Below are 26,213 nucleotides of genomic sequence, written 5' to 3'. Positions count from 1 at the left end.
AATGATTAACTTTAGTAGTTTAACCTTTTAAACTTTAAATGAAAATAAGGGGCTTTAATTTCAAATATAGCAAAAAGAACCAAACTTTTAACATTTAATCAGATTAGAGCCTTGCTACAACAAAATAGCTAAATTTGCTACAAGTCACCTCTACAGATCTCACCACTGCACTGCCTTTTGTGAACTAAATTGGATCAAACTACCATATAATATCCCTGAAACAACTAGCTTTTGTCCACTCCATAGTTCATAAACCTGATAACTGCCTTGCTCTCAAAAACTTAATTCAGGAATACATGAACTCTAGAATACTCAACTCTTTTGACAAGCTCCTTCTAAAAGTCACTAAAGCTAACACATTAACTCTGGGAATTCCTTCTTCTCCGACCAGATATCTAAAAAGTGGACTACCATTCCCCAACACATCTGTTGCACCACTAACGCTTCTAATTTTATGCTGCTTCTTAGGTAACACCCAACAGATAACTGGCTATGCTCTTGTACTGCACCAGGCTGACCTCTCTAAGACAACATAGCTTTTTACATGTATAGAAGTTATTATTGGAATGTTATCACATAATTAGAGTAGCATTCACACTTGTGGAAGTTAAACCTGAATCGCATATAACTGTCATTTTTTTAATTCACGTTTATATGCTGTATCCCCTTTACAAAATGACAGTCTGCTTTATATTAAATATCTCATACAAATAGTGTTTACTGAATCATTAAATGTCTGTACTCGTCTTCTAGAGGGTAATAAGAGACAAGTCAATGCCAAGCATGTAAGGCATCCTCAAATTTAGCCGTGATGGATCTCTTGCTCATCTGTAAAACAGCACTAGAAATACTAGATCCAAGGATGTGAACTTTGCCTGTGACACAAATAGAGCATGCCAGAGAAACTGATATATGTCTCAAAGGATCCCTGCTTATAGAGTAAGCTACCCAACTGCATGAAGCAGAGTTTATCTCTGTCCTCTTAAAAAAAAAAAACCTTGATCATTGGATGGGAAATCGCAAATTCACCCCCAGTCTGACCCCCATGTCACTGATGGACAGAGGTTAACAGGAAGTAAATTAATTCTCAACTAACATATCTCCCGCATAGCCTTTAGCTACCTCTTTACTAATGTACCTCACCATATAGACTTCCAAGAAACTTGGGAACAAACTGGGCTGGGTTGCACGGCTTGGCTTGTAGGGACCGTAGTGGTTGTTGTCAGTTTAGTATAAGCCTATAAATTCGTGGAAGAGCGATCATAAGAAAAGGGAAGGGAGCAAATTACATAGAAATAAATGGAATTTGTGGGAACGGTACATGCAAAATAATGTTCAGGAAGAATAAGATTTAAGGGAAGGTAGGAATTGAGAGATTTATGTAACGGACTTATAAACAGTTGTTATCAAAGAAAAAAAGCATGTAATGTCTAATGTGTGTAAATGTAAAAAAAAAAAAAAAAGTTAATATGGTTTGTTTTTTTTGTAATGTATGTGTTCCTGTGCCTTAAATGATAATTTAGTGAAGGTGTTAACACTATTATAATACTTATTTACTAGGCATTCTACAGTTAGTTAAGCATGACTATCTTTAAAAACTGCAAGGTGAATTTTAATTTAGTAGCAATCATTACTTCAAACCACAGTAAAGACAGTTGTATCATAACAGTGAAAATTAATCCATGACAAATTGTTCAGGAAAAAGAAAATAAAATGCTAGCACAAGTAATCCAGTAAAAAATACTGAAGTAAATTAATGTATCATCCTCTAACCTTTCGACTTCACAGTGGAGTGCAGTGAAAAGTGTGTACTGCTGCTGATGCTCTCCAGCTAAAGCCGGAAGTCCCATAAACGGTTAGTCTGAAGTAATCCAAAGATTACAAATAAAAATAAGAGAGAGTAAATCCAGCAGACTGTCAGTGATTATCAACTGTTACTCTTAAACTCCCACCGGAACAGACACTCTCCATCCAGGTTTGCAGTCCAAATGAATGATACTGATGAATGTCTAAACTCTGGCTAAAACAGACTGTGTCAGTGCACTCAGTACTAAAGGCGACAACAGATGAAAACCTCTAAAATCCACATTCAGCTGCAAGAAACTGAGCCATGGAACCTCAGCTAAGAAGAATGACTGTTGTGATAATTTAGCAATATAACAGTGTAACAAAGCACTCGCAAAATAAAGGGTGACCTGAAGAGGGCTGTGCACAAGAGATGCCCTCGCAATCAGACAGATTTGGAGTGTTTTTGCAAGGAAGAATGGCCAAATATTGCCAGGTCAAGATGTGCCATGCTCATAGAGTCCTACCCAAGAAGACTGAATGCTGTAGTTAAATCAAAATGTGCTTCAACAAAGTATTAGTTTAAGGGTGTGCACAGTTATGCAACCAGCTTATTGTACATTTTTTATTTTTTATATTTTTCCCCCTAACAGATTTGTTTGTTTTTCAATTGAATTGTACAGGTTATGGGTCACATTAAAGGTGGGAAAAACACACACACACATATATATATGGTTTACTATTGGCATCTTGAATCCGTTTTGGTCGACCATTTAGATTGTCGACCCAAAATGTGGAATTCGGAATGCCGTAAAGTAAACCAAAGCAAAAATGAATACATCAGCAACCATGGTTCGATGTATTTGACACAGCAGGAGGTGACGTCACTCACCACCTGCTATGTGCATTAACATACCGTTAAACTGTACAGTCAATGGTACGTTAATTCTATGCACCCCCCATACCCCCCCCGCACATTAAATATACCAACTCTGAGATCGCACTAAAGTGAGGAAATGGGCCAGTTCCTCACTGAACCACAATCCCCCTGCACAATATCAAACCCAAATGCTCGACTTAAACTTCCTCTTGTGCCAGAAGCATTACTAGATGTGTTTGAGCCCAGCTCACTGGACCCAGATTCTCAACGTCCAGCTTTAAGAAAGCTGGACAGATTTTTTTTTTTTTATATAGAGTACAAGGACATCATTTTTTATATATATGTACATTTGTGTAAAAAAAAAAAAAAAAAAAAAAAAAAAACACTTTGAGCAGTACAGGATGATGATGACAACCTCAAATTTTAACTCCACATTCAAAATAACAATCAGAAACTTGGCATGCTTTATAGACATAAAAACTTTCTTACTACTCTGCCAAACCCACATTAGCAACCACATACCTCTTCCTTCACTCTTATATGGTGCCCCTATCCTTACCAACTTGCTGGTATCTGTTAAAACTACACTTGGAATATGCTGCAACAGAGTAGCTAAATTTGCTGCCAGTAAACAGTACTATACACATCACCGAAAGGCCCTTAAAAGTTTGAATTGACTTGAAGTACCCCACTACCTGGACTTCATACTACTAGCTACTGGCCAAAACATCATTTGTAAGCTCTATTCTTACTTCCTATCACCCAAACAGGCCCCATTGTTCTAATGATAAACAACTTCTCGCAATCTATAAACCTCAAAATGCAATCAGAAATAGCCTTTACTGCTACTCTGTTGCCAAGAAATGGAATTGTATTCAACACGCTATTAGAACTGTAACTTAACATCTTTCCTTCAAGCATCATCTGAAAGACCACCAATCAAACTCATGGCTCTGCTCATGTTATAGAAGAACAGTCTTGTCTACTTTTCACCACCCTTTTCAGTATATATTCTACCCATCACCACTTCCTCATCTTCACCTGGCTATCCTACCCTCTCTAGCACACAACCCCTACCTGTCACCTTCTCCCCATTTATAGTAATCTATCCTAATCTCTCTCCCCTTTTTTTAGTTACAGTTAAACTTAACACATGACTTTTACTTATTACTATTGTGACTTGCCAAAAGGACACACACCATAATTGTGCATAGTGTTTTACTTTTCTTTTTCTCATTGTTCTCTTTGTACCATATTTTTGGTATATCGCTATGGCTTATAGTATTGTTGATTATTTTTGAAACATATAACTTTTAGCTATTTTATGTAATGTCTTTGGAAAAAAAATATTTTCTGTGTAAAATAGAGTTTCTCCCTAGGCCTTCGCAGAGAATGGACTCTTGTGATCCAGTCGGACTTTCGTGGTAAACAAATGACAATCAATCAGAACAATGTGTGTGTATATCTCTAAATCTATATCTATCTATATCTATATATCTGTGTGTGTATATGTATATATATATATATATATATATATATATATATATATATATATGGTTCCCTATCACATCACTGAAGTTTTGCTCCAGACCATATGTCCGAAGTTTTGAAACTCCAAAAACTATCTATTGGGATCGCAGATCCCAGGATTTGCCATTTTTCTCACTGTAGTGCGATCTTGTAGTTGGAATATTTAAGTAGCGGGTGGTGGGACTTGCAGGCCCCCCCCCCTGAAAAAACATACAGGTAAGTTGCTTTTTTGTTATTTTTTTTGGGAATTTCAAAACGGCCATATGGTCTTCAGAATTTTGAAATTTTGGTGATGTGATAGGGATCCATATCTATATATACATATACTGGATTACTTGTGCCAACCTTTCTCTTTTCTTTTTGCTGAGCAGTTTGTCATGGATTAATTTTCGCTGCTATGATACAACTGTCTTTACTGTGGTTTGAAGTAATGATTGCTACCTAATTAAAATTCACCTTGCAGTTTTTAAAGATAGTCATGCTTAACTGACTGCAGAATGCCAAGTAAATAAGCATTGTGATAATGTTAACACCTTCATTAAATTATCACTTGTAGTGGATATAAAAAGTGTACACACCCCTGTTAAAATGTCAGGTTTTTGTAATATAAAAAAGTGAGACCACAATAAATCATTTCAAAACTTTTCCCACCTTTAATGTGACCTATAACCTGTACAATTCAATTGAAAAACAAATCCGTTAGGGGAAAAAATATAAAAAATAAAAAATGTACAATAAGCTGGTTGCACTAGTGTGCATATGTGCGTGTGTGTGTGTATATATATATATATATATATATATATATATATATATATATATATATATATATATACATACAATCACCTCTTATTTAACTTGTTTGTTTGTTTTTTCGGCTTTTCCCGGTTAGGGGTCGCCACAGCAGAACTCCAGTCCGCTAATGATTGGCGGTCGATTTTTATGGTGCCGAGTTGCCAGCCTGACGCCCAACCTTCAGCGAAGGCATGCCCATTCAACGCATGTCTTTCGAACTCCCACTCGACCGCGGGGAGGACATGCAGACTCCAGACAGAAGGCACTCCAGCCGTGAATCTAACAGGAGAACCTCTTGGCTGTGAGGTAACAATGCTACCGCTGTACCACCGCGGCTTCACCTGTTATTTAACTACTTTGCTCTAATACCTTCTATGTATTTACTCATTTATTCACACTTCTAAGCTGTATTCTATGTATTTAAAATATCCTGTAAATTCTGTTATCCTCTGTTTGCAACCATTTTTGAACTCGTCTTTGAAATTGTTTCTGTGTGAGACTTTAGCCTCTGGACCTCCACTGAAAGTGGGCTATTGCTTAGTCGGACATACCCAGTTAAATGTCAAAATAAAGAAAAATAAATATATATGTAAATAAAAGTGCCAGACCTTTATACTCTCTCTCTCTCTGTAGCAGCTACAAAGGGTACCAAGCTCCCACCTGAGTGCATTACCAGACGATAAGGAAGACAGCTGGATAGGTATTGTAGGAAGAATTATATCTCTGTCACTTTAGCATTCATAGCTCTGCAGGTACATGTTAAGTTCCAGGAACATGTCTGAAAGCAGATGCTGGAATATTTGACCACAAACAAGAAGCACCCTGGAGCTCCCAGTGGACATCGCATTCAAACAACTGTTCAGATTGGGAAGCATAGTATTAAATGTGCTTATGGTGCTGCGAATGCTGCAACCTCTAGGGCTGCTTCCACTTGGGCAGTTCTAAGAACGCATGTATAGCTTCCTGCACAGCCCCTTGCTGAGGATATCACAGCCAAGCTTTTGAATGGCTCCTTGGACAGAGAACTGCTGCTTTGTCCCTCAAATATATGAGGTATTCAAGGACTGGGGAGAGCAGGAAAAACTGATAGATACAGCAATACATATGTTCCTTAGTCCCCATCCTAAGCATAGCTGGAATTTCTATAACAAACAAGATCCATTTTAGAGAAAACCAGGGAAAGGCAAATGGTCCAAAGACATCAGGCTATTTCATACAAAAAAGGCAAGATGATAAAAGGGAGTCAGAGGCCAGCAAAGCTTTGGCTCCACCAAAGAGCAGCCATGACACCCAAGCCTAATTCTGCATTCCTTCCCTGTCCCACACCAACCTCAAATCCAAACCTGGGAGGGAGATTAGCAGCCTTTCTGGAAGACTGGAATATAGTTGCACCAGACAAATGGGTACTAGGCATCATTGTAATAAAGTACTTTTTAGAGTTCAAATAAAAAACACAAATGGATGCTGAGAGTTCCAGGAGATCCAAAAATACATTATTGTGCCCATTCTGCAACTGATTAGAGCAAGGAGCTATAAGAGTACTCCTCAGAATACAAGAAAGAAAACATTTTTGTTCAATGCTGTTTTTGTTTCAAAGAAAAGATGGCCCTTGGAGACGCATTCCGGACTTGTCCACACTAAAGTTTCCATCAGTCTTCAAATTCAAAATTCTGACTTTCCCCTCTTGTCCTTCATTTATTAAGTCCTAAAGCATGGTCACTACAGATTTAAAAGATGCATACTTGCACATCCCCATTTACAACTACAAGGAGGAAAGAAGATTCCTGAAATTCCTAGCAGGAGATGGCCACTTCCAGTTCACCTCTTTGCCTTTTGGTTTGATTATTGCTCCTGTTGTCTAGCTCCAATGATTGCCCATTACAGGACAAAGTGTATGCATGTTTACCCATTCCTTGAAGATTGTCTTCTGCATGACAAGTGTCAGGTGGATGCCATGAAAGCTTTTTTCTTTGGACAGAAATGATTGCAAAAACTTGGCCTCCATCTGAATCTACATAAAATAAACAGAGAACGGTGTTCCTGGGGACTTTCTAAACTCTGAAATTTCCAAGGTGGTGGTCTCTCTGGAGAAGGCACTCAGTCACAGCCTTCTTTCACAAAAATCCAAATGTATGGACAGACAAGTCCGAAGTATTCTAGCATACATGGCTGCCACCATTACTAATTTTGTCACTAGCTCATATGCATGTGAGGAAAATTCAGTGGTATCTTAGGAGCATCTGTGTCCAGCACTCTGTACCACTAGATCAGTCACTCATAGCCTTCATTTGCTTGAAAAATGAATTTGTTTGGTCTGTCACAGTTGTTTAAAGAGAAAAAAAGGTTTGCCATTTTATCCCTCCAAGTCCCACAACCTGACTGTGTGAACAGATGCTATATAGCTGGCTTTGGGGTCTGATAATGAAGGTCACATGGTCCAAGGCACAGTGCAAACTCCACATAAACCTGAGAGAGATACTAGCAGTCCAGTATGCCCTCCAAGCACTATGGGCTTTAGTAATCCTGACAGAGGTCACTGACAACACCATGGCCATCTGGTACAAAAAAGAGGTGTGCGTGCGCACACAGCCTAAAACCTGTGCAGGATGGTAGTGAAAATCTAGAAAATGTCCATGAGATAGAATATGATATACTATATATGTACATAATAAATAATAGACACGAGTGAGACACACAAAGTATATTTGTATAAATATATGTGTGGACATGTATATATATTTTTATTGTTTGTGTATTGTATTTGTTTATTGCGATACTCTGACTGAGCAGAAGGTCTACCCCTTTTCAGTTGAGGCCTGGGGAGAAACGATCCAATTATACCACAATTTGCCAGTATACATAAATATCACATTCACATTGCCTCAGTTGAAAATACAGCGTCAATATTAAGTAGGAGTAAATTTTGAAATATTGCCTAACATTGCAGATTACAAAAGCAAGTATTCAGGTAAAACAAACCCTTGTTTATCCCACACTAATAGAATGGGCTATATCCATTAGCCAGTTTGCTATCTAGGGGTAACTGATTTTAATTTAGTTTGATTAGCTTATTGATAATGCCAAAATATGAGGTGGACTCAAAGGCCTTTAGGTAGGTTCAAGTAGGCAGTGTCAGCCAGTTTGCCGAAGTATAATGCATTGGTGACTTGTTAAAAGAAGCTCACCAGATTCAGAAGGCAGTTGTAGTGGCTTGTTCCAGGGCTTGCACACCATATATGTTGTTGGTAATAAGTTTCATAATGATGTGTTACATTGAATTACACATAAGGCTGGTGGGGCTTATAGGTTTGTAGTTCCCTGGATCCTTAGTGAAGTCATATGACTACTGTAGCTCGCCATTTGTTTTGGCATAAATCCAGTGGGAGGGGTCTGAGGCTAAATAAGGTTAGTAGCGAGTCTGTCAAAGTGCTGGTGTCAAGAAGGCAGCCTAGTACATTATTAGAAGGCAAGAACCTAGTGTATTTGGCCTTGGAGAGAACATTCAGAACTTGATCAGAGGAGGTGTTGTGGTTGTGTTAATGATGGAAAAGTTAAGGAGGGAGGGGTAGGTTAGAGCTGAATTTGCTGCTGTTTTATCTGTGCTTTTGGGGGGTGAGTAAGTGTTGATGTTCTTCGTGTTTCACTGTTGCAGTCATCACCTTTGGGTTGTCCCTGCTGTAGTAGCCCTCGGCCGGCCTGAATAGCAGTGTCAATGTTTTTCTGCATCGGCTGCACTCGCCTGTAGTCTGACGTCAGATTGTCAGTGCTATAAAGCAAGGCAGCCGATGTCATTACATCAGTTTTTCTTGCTGTGGAGCCTGTAGCAGAAGATGCTCGCATGAGTGCCGGTCGGCCGCTATCAGAGATTGAATTTCAGCTGAAAACACCTAAAGCTAAGTACCCCATTGTGGACCCTTTTTTCTTGCACTAACCAATGTCCAAAAAAGCTAACAATTGTCTCGCCTGTGGAAAGCAGATCCCACACCGAGACTTCCATTCTTACTGCGTTACTTGTTTAGACCCAGACCAGGGCATCCCCCATTGCCAGTTCTGTGCCCTTTTTAATGCAAGAACCATTTGCTGTAGAGCTCATATTGTAGACAGTTATTTTCATGTTCCATCTTCGCATTCCGATATGGTGTCCGTCAGCCAACAATCCTTGAGCATTCCGAAAAAACGCAGAGATAAAGATAGAGATAGACCACACGAGTAAGCCTTCCGATGACTCTATCACTAAGCAGGTCGTCAGTTCTCCGGAATTCAGTGAGGCGCGTTCGCAGCCCCTGATGCCCGATTTAATATCTATGCAGGCTTTTACAGAGACCATTTCAAAGTCCGGTATGCCGCAGAAATCTTTTTTGTCTTCCAAGCCTTTGGGGGTGTCTGCCTTGGTTGGGTCTGGAGCCACGATGCAGGCATCGGCTTCCAAGGAGGCCTTTCACACTACTGAATCTAGACAAAAAAAATGACGTCTTCTCATCCGACTAACGTTTCTCTCAGACCGACGGATTCTCTCAGCCCTAGAAGCCAGGCCACTCCTAGAAAATCTGCTTCTAGCCACCATCTTGCTCCTGCTCTACCACCCCAAGCCCAAATGTTTAAAATGGCGGAGGATCTCATCTCCTTTATCCGGGGCAGTCAGGCCACAACTTCTAAAAGGAAAAGGCACCCTTCTCCAGAAATTATGACAGAACAGGATTCCGAGGAATCTGACTATTCAGATTTTGAAGAGTAACAGTAACCTCTGACTGTTTAGGAGGATTCAGATGCAGAGGAATTCATCCCTTCTGCCACCCCTCCAGAGGACCTTTCCTTTGGGGAAACCCTTCACACCCGTGGGGAACATTTCCAATGGGAATTTCAGGACTTCCCCAGTATAAGAAAAGACTTAGAGAGTTTCTGGACCTGCCCCAGTACAGACCCCTGGCCATCCACCCTATTTTAGAAGTGGTGGATGATGTTTTCCATGAATCCAGCTTAGCCCCTGATGCCCTCCCACCTGCTCCCAGTAAGCCTGACCGGTATTACAGAGAACCACATTCTCACAAATACCTGTACAGAAGTTCTGCTGCAGACCCAGATGTCATTGCACAGGGACCTAAAGGAGCTAAGACTAGTTCTGCCAAGAATCATATTCCTTCTGACAAGGATTCCAGAGCTCTGGACAGATGGGGTAAAAAAGTATACACCTCTGCAACTTTAGCTATCAGACCACTCAGTTGTCAGGTCCATATGTTAAAATGTCAGCAACACACTTTGGAACTATTAAGACAAAAGATTTCTACCTTTCCTGACTGTGCCAGTTCAAAAGAGTTAGCAGATTTACTGCACTCTGCTTGTCAAGTGGCCAAACACTCATTAGACTGTGGATATGACACCCTAGAAGCCTCTAGCAGGGCAACAGTGTCAGGATCTGTCATTAGGAGACATGCATGGTTGAAGGAACAACCTCTCCCTCATCATGTCAAGTCTAAACGTATTAATGCACCCCTGGATAAGGAGCTCTTCTTTGGAGTAAAAGCAGAAGAGGTGCTTAAAAAGATGGAAGACAAAGCAAAATCTATGCAAATAGTAAAATATTTATTTCAGGTTCAACCACACAGGTTCAGCAGGAACTTTCCCTCTAAGTGCTGGTCCTTCCCTACACCTAGCAGAAAGGGCCAAGGTAAGCCCTGCAGGGACAGACCATCCAGGCCCCTATCTCAGGGCCAGCAGAGAAGCAAACAATGGACCACTTCCGCCCCAAAGGCAGGGAGCTCTAAGTCACCCTTCTATGGTAGAAACTCCCAGTGACTCCTCCTCCCCCCTCCCCCCTCCCTTCACTCACCAAAAGCTAGGAGGAAGGCTCTCCCTCTTCAAAGAAAATTACCTTTCTTTGACAAAGGACCAATGGGTCTTAAATATCATTTTTCAGGGATACAAATTCTCCTTCAATGAATTCCCAATTCCAAGAGGGTACCCAGACTTACCTCCAAATCAGTGGGCAGAGGCATTGAAACATGCCCAAACTCTCTTATCCCAGGGGGCAGTAGAACCTGTCCCCTCAGATCAAACAGGCAAAGTCTTTTATTCCAGACTATTCCTTGCTGCCAGAAAAGAGGGCACTTGGCGCCCCATCTTGGAGCTGTCCATTCTGAACACCTCCATGGTGGTCCCCAGATTCAAAATGCTAACTTTGCCACAGCTGTTGCCTATGCTGACCAAAAATGCCTGGCTAGTGACCCAGGACCTAAAAGATGCCTACCTCCACATCCCCATAAGAGAATCCTGCAGGAAATTCCTGCGCTTCAGAGCAGGATCGCAACACTTTCAGTTCTCTGTTCTGCCCTTTGGCTTATCTACTGCACCCAGAGTATTCACCAAATGCTTACCCCTGGCCGTAGTATTTTGCAGACAGAGAAATATACAGATTTATCCTTACCTGGACGATTGCCTCATTCAGGCAGAGTGCAAAGAAAAGCTGCTCCAGAACCTTCTCTTTGTCAAATCCCTCCTAACTTCCCTAGGGTTCACCATCAACGAGAAGACGTCAAAGCAAACTCCCACCAGGAAGATCATTTTCTTGGGAGCTCTGCTAGACACAGCATTCCAAATGGCCTTCCTATCCCCAGAAAAGTAGACCTTCCTGCCTCTCTACTTTACCCATCTGGCTTCCAGAAGCCACCTCACTGTGAGGAAGTTCCTGGAAGCCCTGGGGTACATGGCATCTTGCATCTTTCTAATTCCTCTGACTAGACTTCACATGAGAAAACTTCAGTGGTATCTAAAGAACCTTTGGTGTCAGCACTCTCAGTCTCTAGAGACCTATCTCCTTCTCATCCCATGTATAAGGGCTGAGTTTCTCTCTGATGGGCAGAGGCCTGTGCCAAGAACAAGGGTCTCCCATTCATCCTCTGCCCTACTGGCCAGACCATCACCACCGATGCCTCAGACATTGCTTGGGGCGCTCTCCTAGCAGGCAGGTGCAACCAAGGTCTTTGGGATGCAACCAAGATCTTTGGGATGCCCAGCACCTTCCCTTAAACATCAATCAGAAATAAATGATGGCAGTACAAAAGGCTCTGACATCCTTCAAACCCCATCTCAGGCCAGGGGTTCTCCTTATAAAAACAGACAACACCACAGTAATGTGGTATATCAAAAAACAGGGGGGGACCTAATCTTACCCTCTGTGCAGGCTAGGTATGAACCTCTGGCCGAAAGCTGCCTCCATGGGTCTATACCTAATTGCCCAGTATCTACCAGAGGTCAACAACACCCTGGCAGACCACCTAAGCAGAAACTTACTGGACCCCCACGAATGGCAGCTCCACAGGGAAATCTTTCTGCAAATCATTCAGGAGAGGGGTACTCCGGAGGTGGATCTCTGTGCTTCGCACCTCAACCACCAGCTGCAAAAGTTCTGTACCAGGGAGTATCACCTCCTAGCATGGAAGGTGGATGCCTTGACCTTCCCCTGGAACTCCCTCTTTGTGTACATAATCCCTCCTCTGCCTCTTATTCCCATGGTACTGATTAAAATAAGGGAGTAGAGACCAAAGGCCATACTCATTGCTCCAGATTGGCCCAGACAGCTTTGGTACCCCTTACTGCACAGCCTGACCTTACAGCCCCCTTAGGCACCTTCCCTGGATCTCAGACCTTTTGACCCAGGTGGGGGGGGGGGGATACTGCACCCAGACTTGCAGACTCTCAATCTTTCAGCTTGGCTTATACTTTAAAAGTTAACAAGGAGTTCCCTGTTAAGCAAACAAGTCCTAGACATTATAACAGAGGCCAGAAGGCCCATCATCAGAAAATCTTACTCAGGGAAATGGAAAAGATTCTGTTTCTGGAGCCAGTCTAGAGGGGCCAGTACCTCACATCCTTTCATCCCTTTTCTCTTGGATTACCTAGCCAAGTTACTCAAAAGTGGCCTCTACTTCTCTTCTATTAAAGTCCATGCCTCAGCCATTTCAGCCCATTACGATTCAGACCTACCCCTCTTCTCTCCTCCTTTGATTAAACAATTCCTCAGAGGGGCTTCTGATATCAGACCTCCAAGAAGGCCTCCCACGCCAGCCTGGGCCCTGAATTATTTTTTAGAAAAACTAACCTTGCCTCCTTTCAAACCTGCTGCTTCAACAGAATTGAAATACCTCTCATGGAAGACTGTCTTCCTACTAGCTATCACCTCAGCCAGAAGGGTGTCAGAACTTCAGGCATTCGTGGCTGTTGAGCCCTTCATCATTTTCCATGCAGACATGGTCTCTCTGAGGACTAACCCCTCCTTTATGCCCAAGGTGGTATCTGATGTGATCCTCAACCAGTCCATACACCTACCCACCTTCTTTCCCAACCCTCGGAACAAGGGGGAAAGAATTCTGCACTCGCTAGACATGCACAGACAACTCGGGTACTGTCTGGATCATACTAAACCCTTCAGAAAAACAGACCAGCTGCTTGTCAGCTTTGCCCCAGGGGCAGAAGAGATCCCCATTTCCAAATGGATATCACACTGTATCCATTTCTGCTACAGTCTTCATGGGAAACCCCCTGTAAGTGTATTTGTAAGTGTATTGGTACCCATTCCACTAGGGCAGCCTCCAATTCCACAACCTTCGTCAGAGGAGTCTCCACCAGGAACATCTTGCAAGCTGCCACCTGGACCTCTGTCCATACCTTTACAAAGCATTACCACCTACCTCTGTTTTCTGAGTCTAGGGTAGGGTTTGCCTCTGCAGTTCTGCAGGGCTTGCTGACCCAGACCTAGGGCTCTTACCTATCCTTCCACCCCTCTCCTCAGCTTTGGGAATCCTCCCACAGGTGATGACTGCAACAGTGAAACACGAAGCACATACTACAGGTGTGTACACTTACCATAAATGTAGATGTTTGAGTGTATTCACTGTTGCAGTCCTGGTTTCCCTCCCTCCATCCACCTTGTATCCTCTTTCCCTAGGGAGACATAAGCTTCCCACGATGGCTTTTAGCCACCAGGACCACTTTACCTTATTTCCTTGTGCTTCTGAGGGGTTAGGGCAAGAAAAACTGATGTAATGACATCTGCTGCCTTGCTTTATATCACTGACGGCCTGACATCAGACTACAGGTGACTGCAGCCGACGCAGAAAAACATTGACTCTGGTATTCGGGGTGGCCGAGGGCTATCACAGCAGGGATAACTCACAGGTGATGACTGCAACAGTGAATACACTCGAACATCTACATTTATGGTAAGTGTACACAGCTGTACTTTGCTGTGTATTAGCTTGGAACATGGTTGAGCATTACCTTTAAGGTAAAGAAGGATTTGTGCTTGTGTGTAACAGAGTTGTCAATTCTTAACTCATACTTGCTTTTTTAGGATTTGATTTTGCTTCTGTGCTGATCTTTTTGAGTTCACCTCTGGATGATTGGGTATTACGTTTTTTTTTTTTTTAAATGGGCTATGAGTTTCTTCATCTTGTTTTATTTATTTATTTATTTATTTATTGGCATTTGTTAACCGAGTTTGTCCAACTGGGCTTGTGGCCCATTTTCAGCGGAGACCCGAGGAGAAATGCTCCGGTAATACTTTTTAAAACAAGTACAATTTTAAACAATATTGATATAATAGCAGTTATAGCAAAACGATTCACATATGTTGGGATACATGCATAAAGTTAAAGTTGCATTAAAACGAAGCTAAGTAACAATTTTACATTGATATAGTTCAATAGGTCAACAATTTTTGTTTGTATAAAATTGTGCAAATGCATAGTAGACACATTGGAGAGAGAGAGGTGTAATGAGGTAACTAAGTATGGTCCTTTTGAGGGTACATAAAGGGAAGGAAGACTAGGTAGTGTCATGGCAAGGATTTAATTTGTTTACACTAAAGCTCCACCGTAGGGGCTCGGTCCTTAATTTGGTATGTATTTTTGTCTTATGGGGACAGAAGCCTTGCTGCACGCTTTGAAGTTGTACTTTTCATCACATCATCAGTTAGGTGAATTAGGTTCGTATTACAGTAGTCTCTAAAAACAGAAGGGATTGTGTTAAGTCAGATTTTACCCTCACAATGAATGTTACTCACTGGAGGTAATTTTTGACAGTGAAGTGTTAAATGTAGGTGGTGAGCATACAGTGGCTATATGTATTGGTGAAAACCAGGTCCAATATTTTTTGAATGCCTGCTTGGGACTTGAACCACTTGCTCTAGAGAGCTGGAAGTAATAGAGTGCAGGGGTCTTTGGGCATACTTATTTGTGTTGTAGGTTTCCCAATTAATGGAGGAATAGCTGAACTCTCCCCCAAAGAAGGGTTTCTCAATAGGGTTAGTTTGTTTAGATATACCCCATGGGCTATAGGTGACATGGGGGAGAGGTTTACGGTAGTTGGCTGTGACATGTTAATGAGTTCTACTAAACATGAAAAGAATGTGGAGGAGTTAAAGGTCATTCTCTGGACTTACGAGTCCAGAGGTGAGGTAGATTCTTAGGAATACAGACTCAAACCTACCACTCCTAACATCATCATTTTCCACATTGGGAGTGAGAGAGTAGTAGGCATTGAATCAGCACACTGATGGGGTGCTATCACTGTTTTGAAAACATGTCTCAATAGATACCAGACACACACACACGTGTGTGTGTGTGTGTGTGTGTGTGTGTGTATGTATGTGTGTATATATATATATATATATATATATATATATATAGGTTCATAGGTTCATACTAGGCTATCTGCCCTAGGGCATTTATAAGCCTAGCCAGAATGTGTTTGGCTTTCGCCACCCATTTTAAATTTATTTTGCTATGCCCTTTTTCGAGGTTAGTATACTGTGCCTCTGTCTAACAGTGACACAGAAGTGATACCGGTAAACCTACTATCTCCCATCCACTCATCAAGATTCCTCTTGAAGAGAGTCAATGAGGGACTCTGCCTAACCTGGACTGGGATTTTATTCCAGAGTGAAGGGAGCCTCTGGGTTATGAATCTGTCCCTCCAGCATGTCCTATTTATTTCAGTGCTGAGGTTCAAGTCTCTCGGCGTAGCTCGATGGGATTTGGATTTTCTGAGGTGCAGCATGTCCATTAATTCGGGTTGGACATGGCTTTATCGTCAGGCACAGATCGCCTCTGAACAGGCGGTATGCCACTGAGTAGAGCTGGAGTTTCTTTAACCGGGCAGCATATGGCATCTGTTTGAGCCCTTTGATCCTCTTGGTGAGGTACTTTTGGGGTCTTTCCAGTTGCTGCAGTTGTCTGGAAAGGTACATCCCAAAGGGCATTGTACTCAATTATGGGCCTGATGAGGGATGAGTAAAGAGGCACGATGACCTCCCTGATCTAGATGTGAATCCCTTAATGATTAGGTGGGCTATATAAAATGTTTTTCTAACCACTTTGGCCACGTGGTTGTCAAATGAGAGATTGCTATCAACTTGGGTCCCCAGGTCCCTAATTACTTCTTCTGTACTTAATGGATTACCACCTATGTGGTAATTTGTGGACACTTTGTTTTTGCCAAAGGGGATGACTATACACTTTTTGGCATTTAGCTTGAGGCCATGGCTCTGGCACCAGTTGTCTGTTTCTATGAGGCCCTTTTGGAGGATGCTTGTGTCGGCTGGAGAGTCGATTATGGCGCCCAGTTTGCAGTCATCTGCGAACTTGGTCAGCCACAGTCCTTCCGTGTTGGTCTGTACCTCCGAGAAATATATACCGAACAAGAGAGGTCCCAGGACTGAGCCTTGTTGGGACACCACTTGTAACTGGTTTGGAGTCTGACATGGCTCCAGCAATTCTAACCATGTGGGTTCTGTCCTTGAGCCAATTTGCAACCCATCTAGTGACATAGGGGTTTATATTTAAGCTGGTGAGCTTATCTATAATCTTGAGTGGGGTATTGTATCGAAGGCTTTTGCGAGGTCCAGGTAGGCTGTGTGGACCACCTTCCCCTCGTCAATGGCCTTGTTGACTGTTTCAAAGAAATCAACCAGGTTTAAGAGGCAGGATCTGCCCTTAACAAAGCCGAACTGGGTAGGATCCAGTGTTTGTAGGTCCCCAATATCTTTATTTATGAGGTCCATGATGATCCTTTCCATAGCTTTGCAGACCAAGCTAGTCAGGCTTATGGGGCGAAAGTTTCCAGGATCCGTTGAAGCACCACCTTTATGGAGAGGGACCACTGTTGCTGTACGCCATTCTTTGGGCACATATCCTGTAGTAAGGCTGAGATTGAACAGTAGTTTTATGTTTGGGTTTAGCTCTTCTTGGAGTTCATGTAGGACGCAGCCCGGGACACCGTCTGGTCCAATTGATGCTGTGTTTTATGCTTTGGAGAGGGCGGCTCTTACCTGAGCATCTGAGATGTCAGGGGGGCAGCAATCTGCTGGGATAGATATTTGCCCTTTTGGTGGGGGGGGGGGGTTTGCGCTGAACCTGTCAGCTAGGATGTTGGCAATGTCTGTGGGTTTGGTGTATTTTTTGTCATTTTGGACTAATTCTGAGCATATCTGGGAATTACCACCCAGGTTCCTAACATAACTAAAGAAAGCCTTGTGATTATCCTTAGTGTCCTATGCAATTTTTCTCTCAAAGCTGGCCTTAGACAATTTACACTTCTGGTCTGGAGCATAGAGTCCCCATGTTGGTGATGATCAGGTCCAGTATGTTTTCCCCTCTTGTGGGAGTGGTAACAAGTTGTTCCATAGCATTTGAGTTTATAAATTCTAGGAACCTTTGGGCTAGGGTGTTGGAGCTAGAGTAATGCTCCCAGTCTATGTTTGAGTAGTTGAAGTCGCCCAATATAATGGTGTTTGGAGAGACCTTCATATTTTCCAGTGTTCTCAGGAAGGCCGAGTGGGGTTCCTGGGTTTGGGAGGGTGGTCTGTAGCAGGCTATAAACTGGAAGGCAGTTTTACCCACTGTTAGTTGCACATGGATAGTCTCTGATGCTTCGTGCTTTGCCACCAACCTGGAGGTGTGGGTATCTTTGATGAATATCGATACTCCCCTCCTTTTGTTGTTCGTTCCAAGTTTTGGAGGCGATAAGCATGGTATGAGGTATAACCTGGTAGTGCTGGGGTGCTCTCGGGAGCCCTGAACCAGGTTTCTGTTACTGCACAGATATCGATGTTCTCCATGCTAAGGAGAGTTTCAGTGCGTGCATCTTGAGGTTTAGACTTCTGGCGTTGAGTAGCATTACTCTTAGTTTCTTATCCCTTGTGATACCTATGGAGGTGGGTTTGTCTTTTGAGCCTTGCCTAAAAAAGGCACTATGGGGTATCAAGAGCCTTTGCCAATATCCGAAAGCCCAGGGTGACAGGTGCAAGCCATCCCTAGCGAAGCATCGTGGCTTGTCGAGCATATCATCCCAAGCTGACAGGCATTGGATCCCCTTTGAATGACACCAGTACTTAAGCCAATTGTTGAAATTGATCATCTTGTCTTCATATTGTGGCATCATTCTTGGTGAGGGTAAGATGCTACTCAAGGTCAGGGTCATACCGGCCTGGGCTACATGCTCAGAGAGCTCCTTTATGTCACTTTTCATGTAGTCCAGGGAGGTACGTCTCAGGTCATTCACACCAGCATGGACAATGACTGAGTCATATTTGTACTTGCCTTGGAGTGACCTGAGTGCTTGTGTTATGTGGCGGATCCTAGCGCCCGACAGGCTGCTCACCGTGACCCTCTCCTTGTTCAGCCTGGTGAGCGGGACGTCAGTGTGCCTGACGATAGAGTCACCTATTACAAGTGTATCAGGTGTATTGTTTAGTCTTAAGGGCTGTGACTGTTCGGCACACTGGCTTTGTGAGATATGTGTTGCACGTGTTTTGTTTTGGGGTAGCGGCTGCTTGGGTGTCTGCTTTTGAGGTCTCTGCTGCTTCGGCAGATCTTTATTTAGAGCCTCCGAGTATGTTTTTGTGTGATTATGTGTTTGGTTTGCTGTCGTGGTAGGTCTATGTGGGACTGGAATTGTAGTGAGCGTGGTTTCCTTCTCCTCCTGACTGGTTATGCCAGTACTGAGTTGAGAGAGCTTTGCCTCCAGTTTGGCTATATGGTTGCATCTCTCACATGTGTTGGAATTTGTTGGGAGGAGGAGAGGGTTGTCTGTGTACATGAGGCAGTTGTAACATTGCCTCAAGATTCCCAGATTCACCAGCTGGACCGGAGCGGAGATTGACAACTCACCTTTGGACATGCTAGAATAATATTGGGAATTCCTTAATAATTGAAAACCAGGGCCAGTGGGGAGTGAGGGTGTAGTGCTTTTAATTTTTAGTGCAGACTTATATAATTGCTTTAGTGAGCAAGTGCCAGGTAACTTAAGTGCAATGTGTTACAGGTAACTTAAATGCAAAAACGACAAACAGTAACTTTTTTTCAAGTGAAATAAGGAAATAAGTACATTAAGCAATGCAGATATCACTAGTGATCCACAGAAGCGCTGAGAAGCCGCGTATTAGGTGGAATTAGCGTTCCAGGGAAATAACAAGCAAACAAACAACAAGCATATAAACAAAGCTAGATTCAGCAGGCCTGGATCTAGTCTATGCTACAGCAAACAAGGTGTACCAATTTCAGTAAGATACAGTTCAAATATTCAGGCACTATAAACCTTTAACCAGAAATTCCCAGCTCAGAAGGGCAGAGTCCAGCCTCTTCTCCCACAAGAGTGCAGACCACAAACCTTCTTAATGTAAAATACCTGGCCTGAAGCCCAAGTGCTTAAACCAGAACTAATACACTTTAAGAATAACAGACACTGGGCTCTCAATCAGCAGTTCCCAACTTAGAAGGATGAAAGCTACCTGTCCTGCCACCACAGTGCATGCCACAAACCTTCCTAATGTATAACAACTGGTCTGAAGCCCAATGCTTAATCCAAAAGACTTAGAATGATAGCTACACTTTAATCAAGTTACTACCAAGCAGTAATAAATACAATTGAATACTTTAGATATATATATATATATATAATGTGTGTGTGTGTGTGTGTTCTTCATATTGATCACTGCTGCAGTAGCCTTAGCTATATGGGTTGTATCCTGCCAGGGGTATAACAGCTGGCTAGCTTCGAAAGCTTCAGGGCACCTTCCATGCACCCAAAGTGTCAAGCATTTTGCGCTGAGCAGACTAAAAGACAAGTTTGGATGTGAAACCCTTCAGAGCGTTTACTGCCTACGAAGAGTGTGCTCCTCTGAGGCTTTTAAGGATCGATGGTCAGCTTCTACTTTCCTTAGCTTGGCAGATAGGTTTCCTTTGGGGGGAGGAAACTTCCATTTTATTTCTTTTTGCTGATGTTTTATTACTTTCCTCTTCAGGAAGGTTATTTTAAACCTTGGAGTGTTTTGTTTTAACGGACTGTCTTAAGACTGTAATGTACTTTTAAATGTAGCACTCATAGTTTCTGTCAGTTTAAAAGTGATGTTATCTAACTGATAAAATACACAATTTCTCCATAGAAAATAGTTTAAGGTTATGGGGCTGCCATACTGTTTGAAAGTGCTTTTTACTGTGTTTTCTCTGTTAAAAGAAAAAAAGTAAATTTTGCGGACTGGTAATTTTCCTGGCATTGTTGCTTGTTTTCCCCAAGTTACAGGTACCATTTCAGCTTAACCATGGATCTGATTGTCAGTCCTATGGTCAGTCCTTCTTTCAGCCACAAAAAGAAGTTAAACAACCAACCTTTGCAACCACATCAGGCTAGCAGTTGACCTCAGCTGCAGGTGGATGATTCTGCTGTGGCCATTTGTTGCACCTCAGAAAACTCATTTTTTATACCACATCCCTCTGATGTAGCACCTACAGCCACTATGAACCAGAGGTTAGTGACATCTTCTGCAGCTGTTGAGATCCCGTCAGTGGGCAAGAGAGAACCAATCTTGTCGGTCCTTGGAGAGGGCGCAGGGAAGGTTTCCCTGTTGCGTCAGAATGCTGTGCCCATCACTGGAGAAGCAGCAGCTGCTATTAGTAAGATGGTTGGCCTTATTTTTCCTATCAAAAAGAAATAGAAAACCAAGCATGTATGTATCTACTCCTACTTCGATTTCTTTGGCTAGGAGTAGTTTACTGGGACTGGCTCATGGTTTGATTCAAGCCTGTGGTCCTCCTTCCAGAGTAGTTTCCAGTAAAGAAAGAGGGATGCTTCCTTTCCTGAAGAGATTCATGATTCTGAATCTGAACAGGAAATACTGAGATGGATTAAGGGATTTGTCCTCAAATTTCTGTCTTAGACTCTGAGGAAAGCTCACTTTCTGATTCTCCCTGTGGGGGTTTCTCTGTCTGAGACTGTTGATAGAATTTCCCAGTGTTTTCAGTGGGAGAACATTGAGGTTTCTCAGTCCCTCAAAGTACTATGAGCTGTTACAGAAGGATTTTTGCAGAACCTACACCCGTTGCTGCTGTCCTGTCTGCTTTAAAGGATATGCGATTTCCTGCTTGCAGTTTTTCTGACAGCCAGCTGTCCATAAAAAGGCAGATAGGATGTATAAAGTTCCTCAGTCTTTTAAATTATGTGCTATTCCCAAACCTGACTCAGCAGCTGTAGCCTTAGTTGACTCCTCTGCTGCAAAACATTTAGTTAATTCCAGTCCTACTCTTTCTAATATAGATGGGAAATTTATTGATAGGTGTGGGAAAAATTAATACTTCTGCAACTTTGAATTTCATAATTTTAAATTGTCACACTCATATGTTAGTTTACTGTGACATTATGAAAGCATGAAAAATGCTGATCCAGGGAATCTCTAAAATTTTTCAGCCCTCCTTTTCCAAATCGTCCAAGGGGTTTTCTTTCAACTCATCCCATTTTGGCAAAATACAGAACAAACAGTATTTACAGATTTCAGGCAAATAAACATTTAAGAAGTGTGGTAAGGGAGGTTCCAAAAAGAATCCTCAAACCTCCCATAAACAAAGACAGTCCAACAAGTCTGAATGACTGTTAGAGAGACATTTTGACTTCCTCCCACCTTAGTCCTCTTTTTCTTCGAGAAAGTTTGAATCTCAGTTTTTCTCTTTGGCAATGAATTGTTTCAGACAAATAGGTCCTGAAAATCACTTATCCAGAGAGGCAGTGGGAGGAAATTCCTCTTTTCCAGGGGTCATTCCTGATGCCGCAGAACAGACTGTTTTGTTTCCACCTGTTCTTCATTACATGCTGAACCAATGAGCAACAGAACCAGTTCCTACTTCTCAGGTGGGGAAGGGGTTTTTATTTATTCAAGGATGTTCCTAGTCCCAAAGAAAGTGAACACCACGAGACCAGTTCTGGATCTTCCTTTCCTAAACCTGTTCTTGAGAGTGCCCAGATTCAGAATGATGTCACTTCACAACCTGTTACCACTTCCTCCTCTTTCAAGTTTCCTGGTAACACTAGACTTAAAAGATGCTTATCATCACATCCCCATTCATCCAGATTGCAGATGTTTCTTAAGGTTTTTTGTATCTGGATCGCATTATCAGTTCTCTGCCGTGTCCTTTGGACTATCCACTGCATCAAGAGTGTTAGCAAATGTCTAGCTTCAGTTATAGCTCATTGTAGGCTACATGGTATCCACATTTTTCCATATTTAGATGACTTGCTTACCTTTGCAGAATATTTCTCAAAATATCTTGAATGTGTGTGTCTTGAATGAGGGTTCTTTTGCACAAGCTGGCATTGCAAGAGAATATTAGTCTTTCCTGACTCCATCACACAGGATTGTGTTCCTGGGATGTCAGCTAGACAGCTCAGGTCAGTAAAAAGATCTTCATTTAGATCTAGTTCTAAGGCTTTCCACTTAGACTTCTGTCACTGAGAGGGAGTACCTCAGAAATGTGGGTCTCATGGCATCTATGATTCTCATGGTACCCCTGGCAAGACTCCACATGAGAAAGATACAGTGGTAGCTGAAATCTCTTTGATCCCAACATCAACACCCTGTATCTTTTCAGATCATGGAACTTCTCTGGTACAGCAGAAAATCTCAAGCTTTCCCTTTGTGCTTTGTCCTGGAATTCTATTATTTTACTTGAGCAGTCTCATATTCATCCAGCCTTTTCTTCATTTCAACCTCGGATGTTTGAAGTTTTATCACCTCATCTGAATATCTGTTTAAAGCTTCTTCCATTTTTCAGCCTTTTGTTATTTGAGGTAATGTACTCCATCAGTGTTTTGTTTATTTCTAATGAGCTCTGAGAACATTTGAATTATTTTGTCATCTAGGTTATAGGAAGTTATGTCTTGCACCAAAATTGGAGCTTGCACTGCTTTTTTACTGAACAGGTGCAGAGTTTTTTTCCCAGTCAGTGTTTTTTCCTCACCTTTTGTGATAGATTTTCTTTCTGGTTCCCTGAATTTCTTTTTTTCTGGCATCCAGGCAGTACACTTACTAGTCAGTTACTGAAATGTATTCAGAAATACGAGTTTACTGGTTCTGTCTTCTGAGTTTCTGTTTTCACCCTGGGATAGCTGAAATTAAGCTGGTACTCGTTGAGCAACCATCTTGGAAGTCCAAGAGGAACTTCTTTTTGTCTGAGCTTCCATGTCCTCTGAGGGTTGTGAGACCTCAGAAAATAGTGTGCGTGTGTGTGCGAGTGTGAGCGTGTGCGTGAGTGCGTGAGTGCGTGTGAGTGTGTGTGTGTGTGTGTGTGTGTGTGTGTGTGTGTGTGTGTGTTTGTGAGTGAAAGTGGTGGTGAGATTTGCTTGCAGGCTTGCTTTCCTGTTAAAATTATTTAGTAGTGTATTTTTGCAGTAACACGAAATGCTGAGTTTGTTTTCTTGTTGTCATTGGGCAAAAAAAATGATTTGCAGTAACACTTGAATCACCTGTCATTTACAGTAGGAATTTACATTGTGTAAGTTTTATGAATCTGAGAATGCAATTTCATATTAGGATGTCCATATGTACACACACAAGTGATATTGGACCTACAGAAAAAAATGGTAAGGGAGTTGTGTTTTCTAATATGTGGCACAGCACAGAAGTTAAGTTCACAGGGTATGCATGGTGATAACAGAAAACAGGTTTGTATCACTAGGTTTAAATTCATGTATTACATGAGCTGGCCTTTTAACTTGGCGAATTTTAGCTAAGGTCATTCACATTATAGGTCTTGTGAAAATTCCATTGTATAGACACGTGCACACAAAGAAATGATTTATGGCTCTTTTTATTATTGCTGGGGACAATGTTTTATTTAATGTTGCCTTAAAATATTCATTGTATTTCTCCTCTGTTTTATTCCTTACTGAATAAATGTGTAGGACATCATCATGGCCATTTAAAACCACTGTACTCCTGCAGCTTACATTTTGTAATAATCTTCTGTGGACATGATGTTTTACTATTAGAAAAAAATGTCAGGAGTAGAACATGGTGACCACATGAAGTAACAGAAGATAATCTGTTCAAGAGAAAAGTTCTGCTTGTATACAGATGTTGCCAGTTTCAAATTGTGAATGAATGAAGAATTATTTGAAATACAAGCATACTTTAATATGCGTTAATAAGTTTTAGCAACAGTGTGACCTTTTTAAGATAGTGCCATGAAAGCTGCTGTTAGTATTAAATAAATGTTTTCATTTAGTTTTCATCTTATTTTTCTTAACTTACAAGTATTTTTCCTTTAACAGAGTCCCTCGAACCTGAAAAGTCCATCACAGTTCCTTTAGGCATTGACTTCTGTGATTCTACCCAGGCTGCTAACTTTCAGCTCTGGTAAGCCTTCGTTTTATACCAATCCTGTTTGAAGTTGTGCAGAAAGTACACCATGGCATATTTATTTCATCATTCTATTATCTTTGTAAACACAGTTCATCAGCAGTCAGTTTTCTTAATGTGTTCTGCAGCATGACGTCTTTCAAGTAGTTATTCATATGCTTCTTATTTAAAGTCAGAGTAGGCTTGCCACATTCTAGTTTGTTTGCAACTGCAAGGATAAAATTCAATTCTCCTGGTATTTTCTCAATATGTCTATATTAAGATACATGTTTATCATCTATTCCAAACTAACCACCATAGGCAGAAACTGAAAAAAACAATTGTTTAATATTATTATGATGTTCTACACAGTCCAAACCTGCCATCAGCATAACTACATATTATTATTAGCATTTCTTTAGCACAAATGGCCTAATGGGGCAGACGTGCTGATGTGATCATGTTTGCCTGGAAAACTCCTTACCTATAATGCACATCCGATTAGCTTATAATGCCTTTCTGTCTGCTGTCAAGTTGCACTTCCATTCAGTTAGGATGGAAGTAGTGAGAAATACTGCTAAGCTAGAGAATCCTCATTAGGAGTGTCAAAGACATAGCCACTATTTCTCTTACTGATTTTTAGCACTTGGCTTCCGTCCACTTATTTTACATTTGTGGTCTACACTCTTGTGGACAAACCTGTATCAAAACCTTCTCTCCATAAGTCCACCCAAGTATTCAGAACACTATGTCTGGACAATGCCCATCAGTTTCTCCTGCCAGCCTGGTCGACATGGGCTTACTGAGACAGTGTAGCGACTGCCTCATATTCACTGACAGCCGTCTTCTCCTAGCACATAATTCTTCTACTTGTGAGAAATGCATCTACATCAGTAACCTGGAATCCATGCTGTCTCGCGCCACCGGGAGATTGCCAGCAGAAACACCACACCATCCTCATCACATAGCCAAGCACAATACACACCCACCTATGCAGAGGGCCTCAACAAAAACTTACCTAAACAGCAGAGACCTCCAAAACACACTCACAAACATTCCACACACAACAACAAACACATTACATGCAGCAGACAGCACACCAGTGTTTCACAAACACAGCTCATAAGGCATAACAATAAACCAAACATACTAGTCATTGCCGACTCAGTTGTGAGACAGTGATGTCCCCCACACCAGGGTCGACAAGGAGAAGGTCATGGTCAGTTGTCTGTCAGGTGCCAGAATCCGCCACATCACACACTTACTTAGGTCACTCCACAACAGGTAAGTATGACTCTGTCATTGTCCATGGTGGTATGAATGACTTAAGACGTACCTCCCTGGACTATATGAAGAGAGATATGATTGAGCTCTCAGAGTACGTCCCAGGCAGTTATGACCCTAGCCCTAAACAGCATCCTACCTTCACCAAAAATGATACTACAATACCAACAAAAAATAGACTTCCAGGAATTGACTTAGTTTCTGGTGTCATTCCAAGGGGATCCAGTATCCATCTGTCTGACATGACATGGTTTACAGGCCTCGATGTTTTGCCAGAGATGGCCT

General features: G+C 41.9%; 1 protein-coding gene across 1 annotated transcript in view; it reads left to right on the top strand.

Annotated features, from left to right (window-relative positions):
- AP3B1 (adaptor related protein complex 3 subunit beta 1) overlaps window positions 1–26,213 on the top strand; it is a 2,578,902-nt gene that overhangs the window by 2,045,994 nt on the left and 506,695 nt on the right. Inside the window, exon 24 of the mRNA XM_044063704.1 lies at window positions 24,578–24,662. Coding sequence (XP_043919639.1) covers window positions 24,578–24,662 — 85 coding nt within the window. The remainder of the gene's footprint in view (window positions 1–24,577; window positions 24,663–26,213) is intronic.

Source organism: Protopterus annectens, chromosome 2.part2 (assembly GCF_019279795.1).
Source record: "Protopterus annectens isolate FY-2018-M chromosome 2.part2, PAN1.0, whole genome shotgun sequence".
Taxonomy (NCBI): Eukaryota; Metazoa; Chordata; order Ceratodontiformes; family Protopteridae; genus Protopterus; species Protopterus annectens.
The sequence above is the reverse complement of the archived record's forward strand: the minus strand, read 5'-3'. Positions and strand labels throughout refer to the sequence as shown.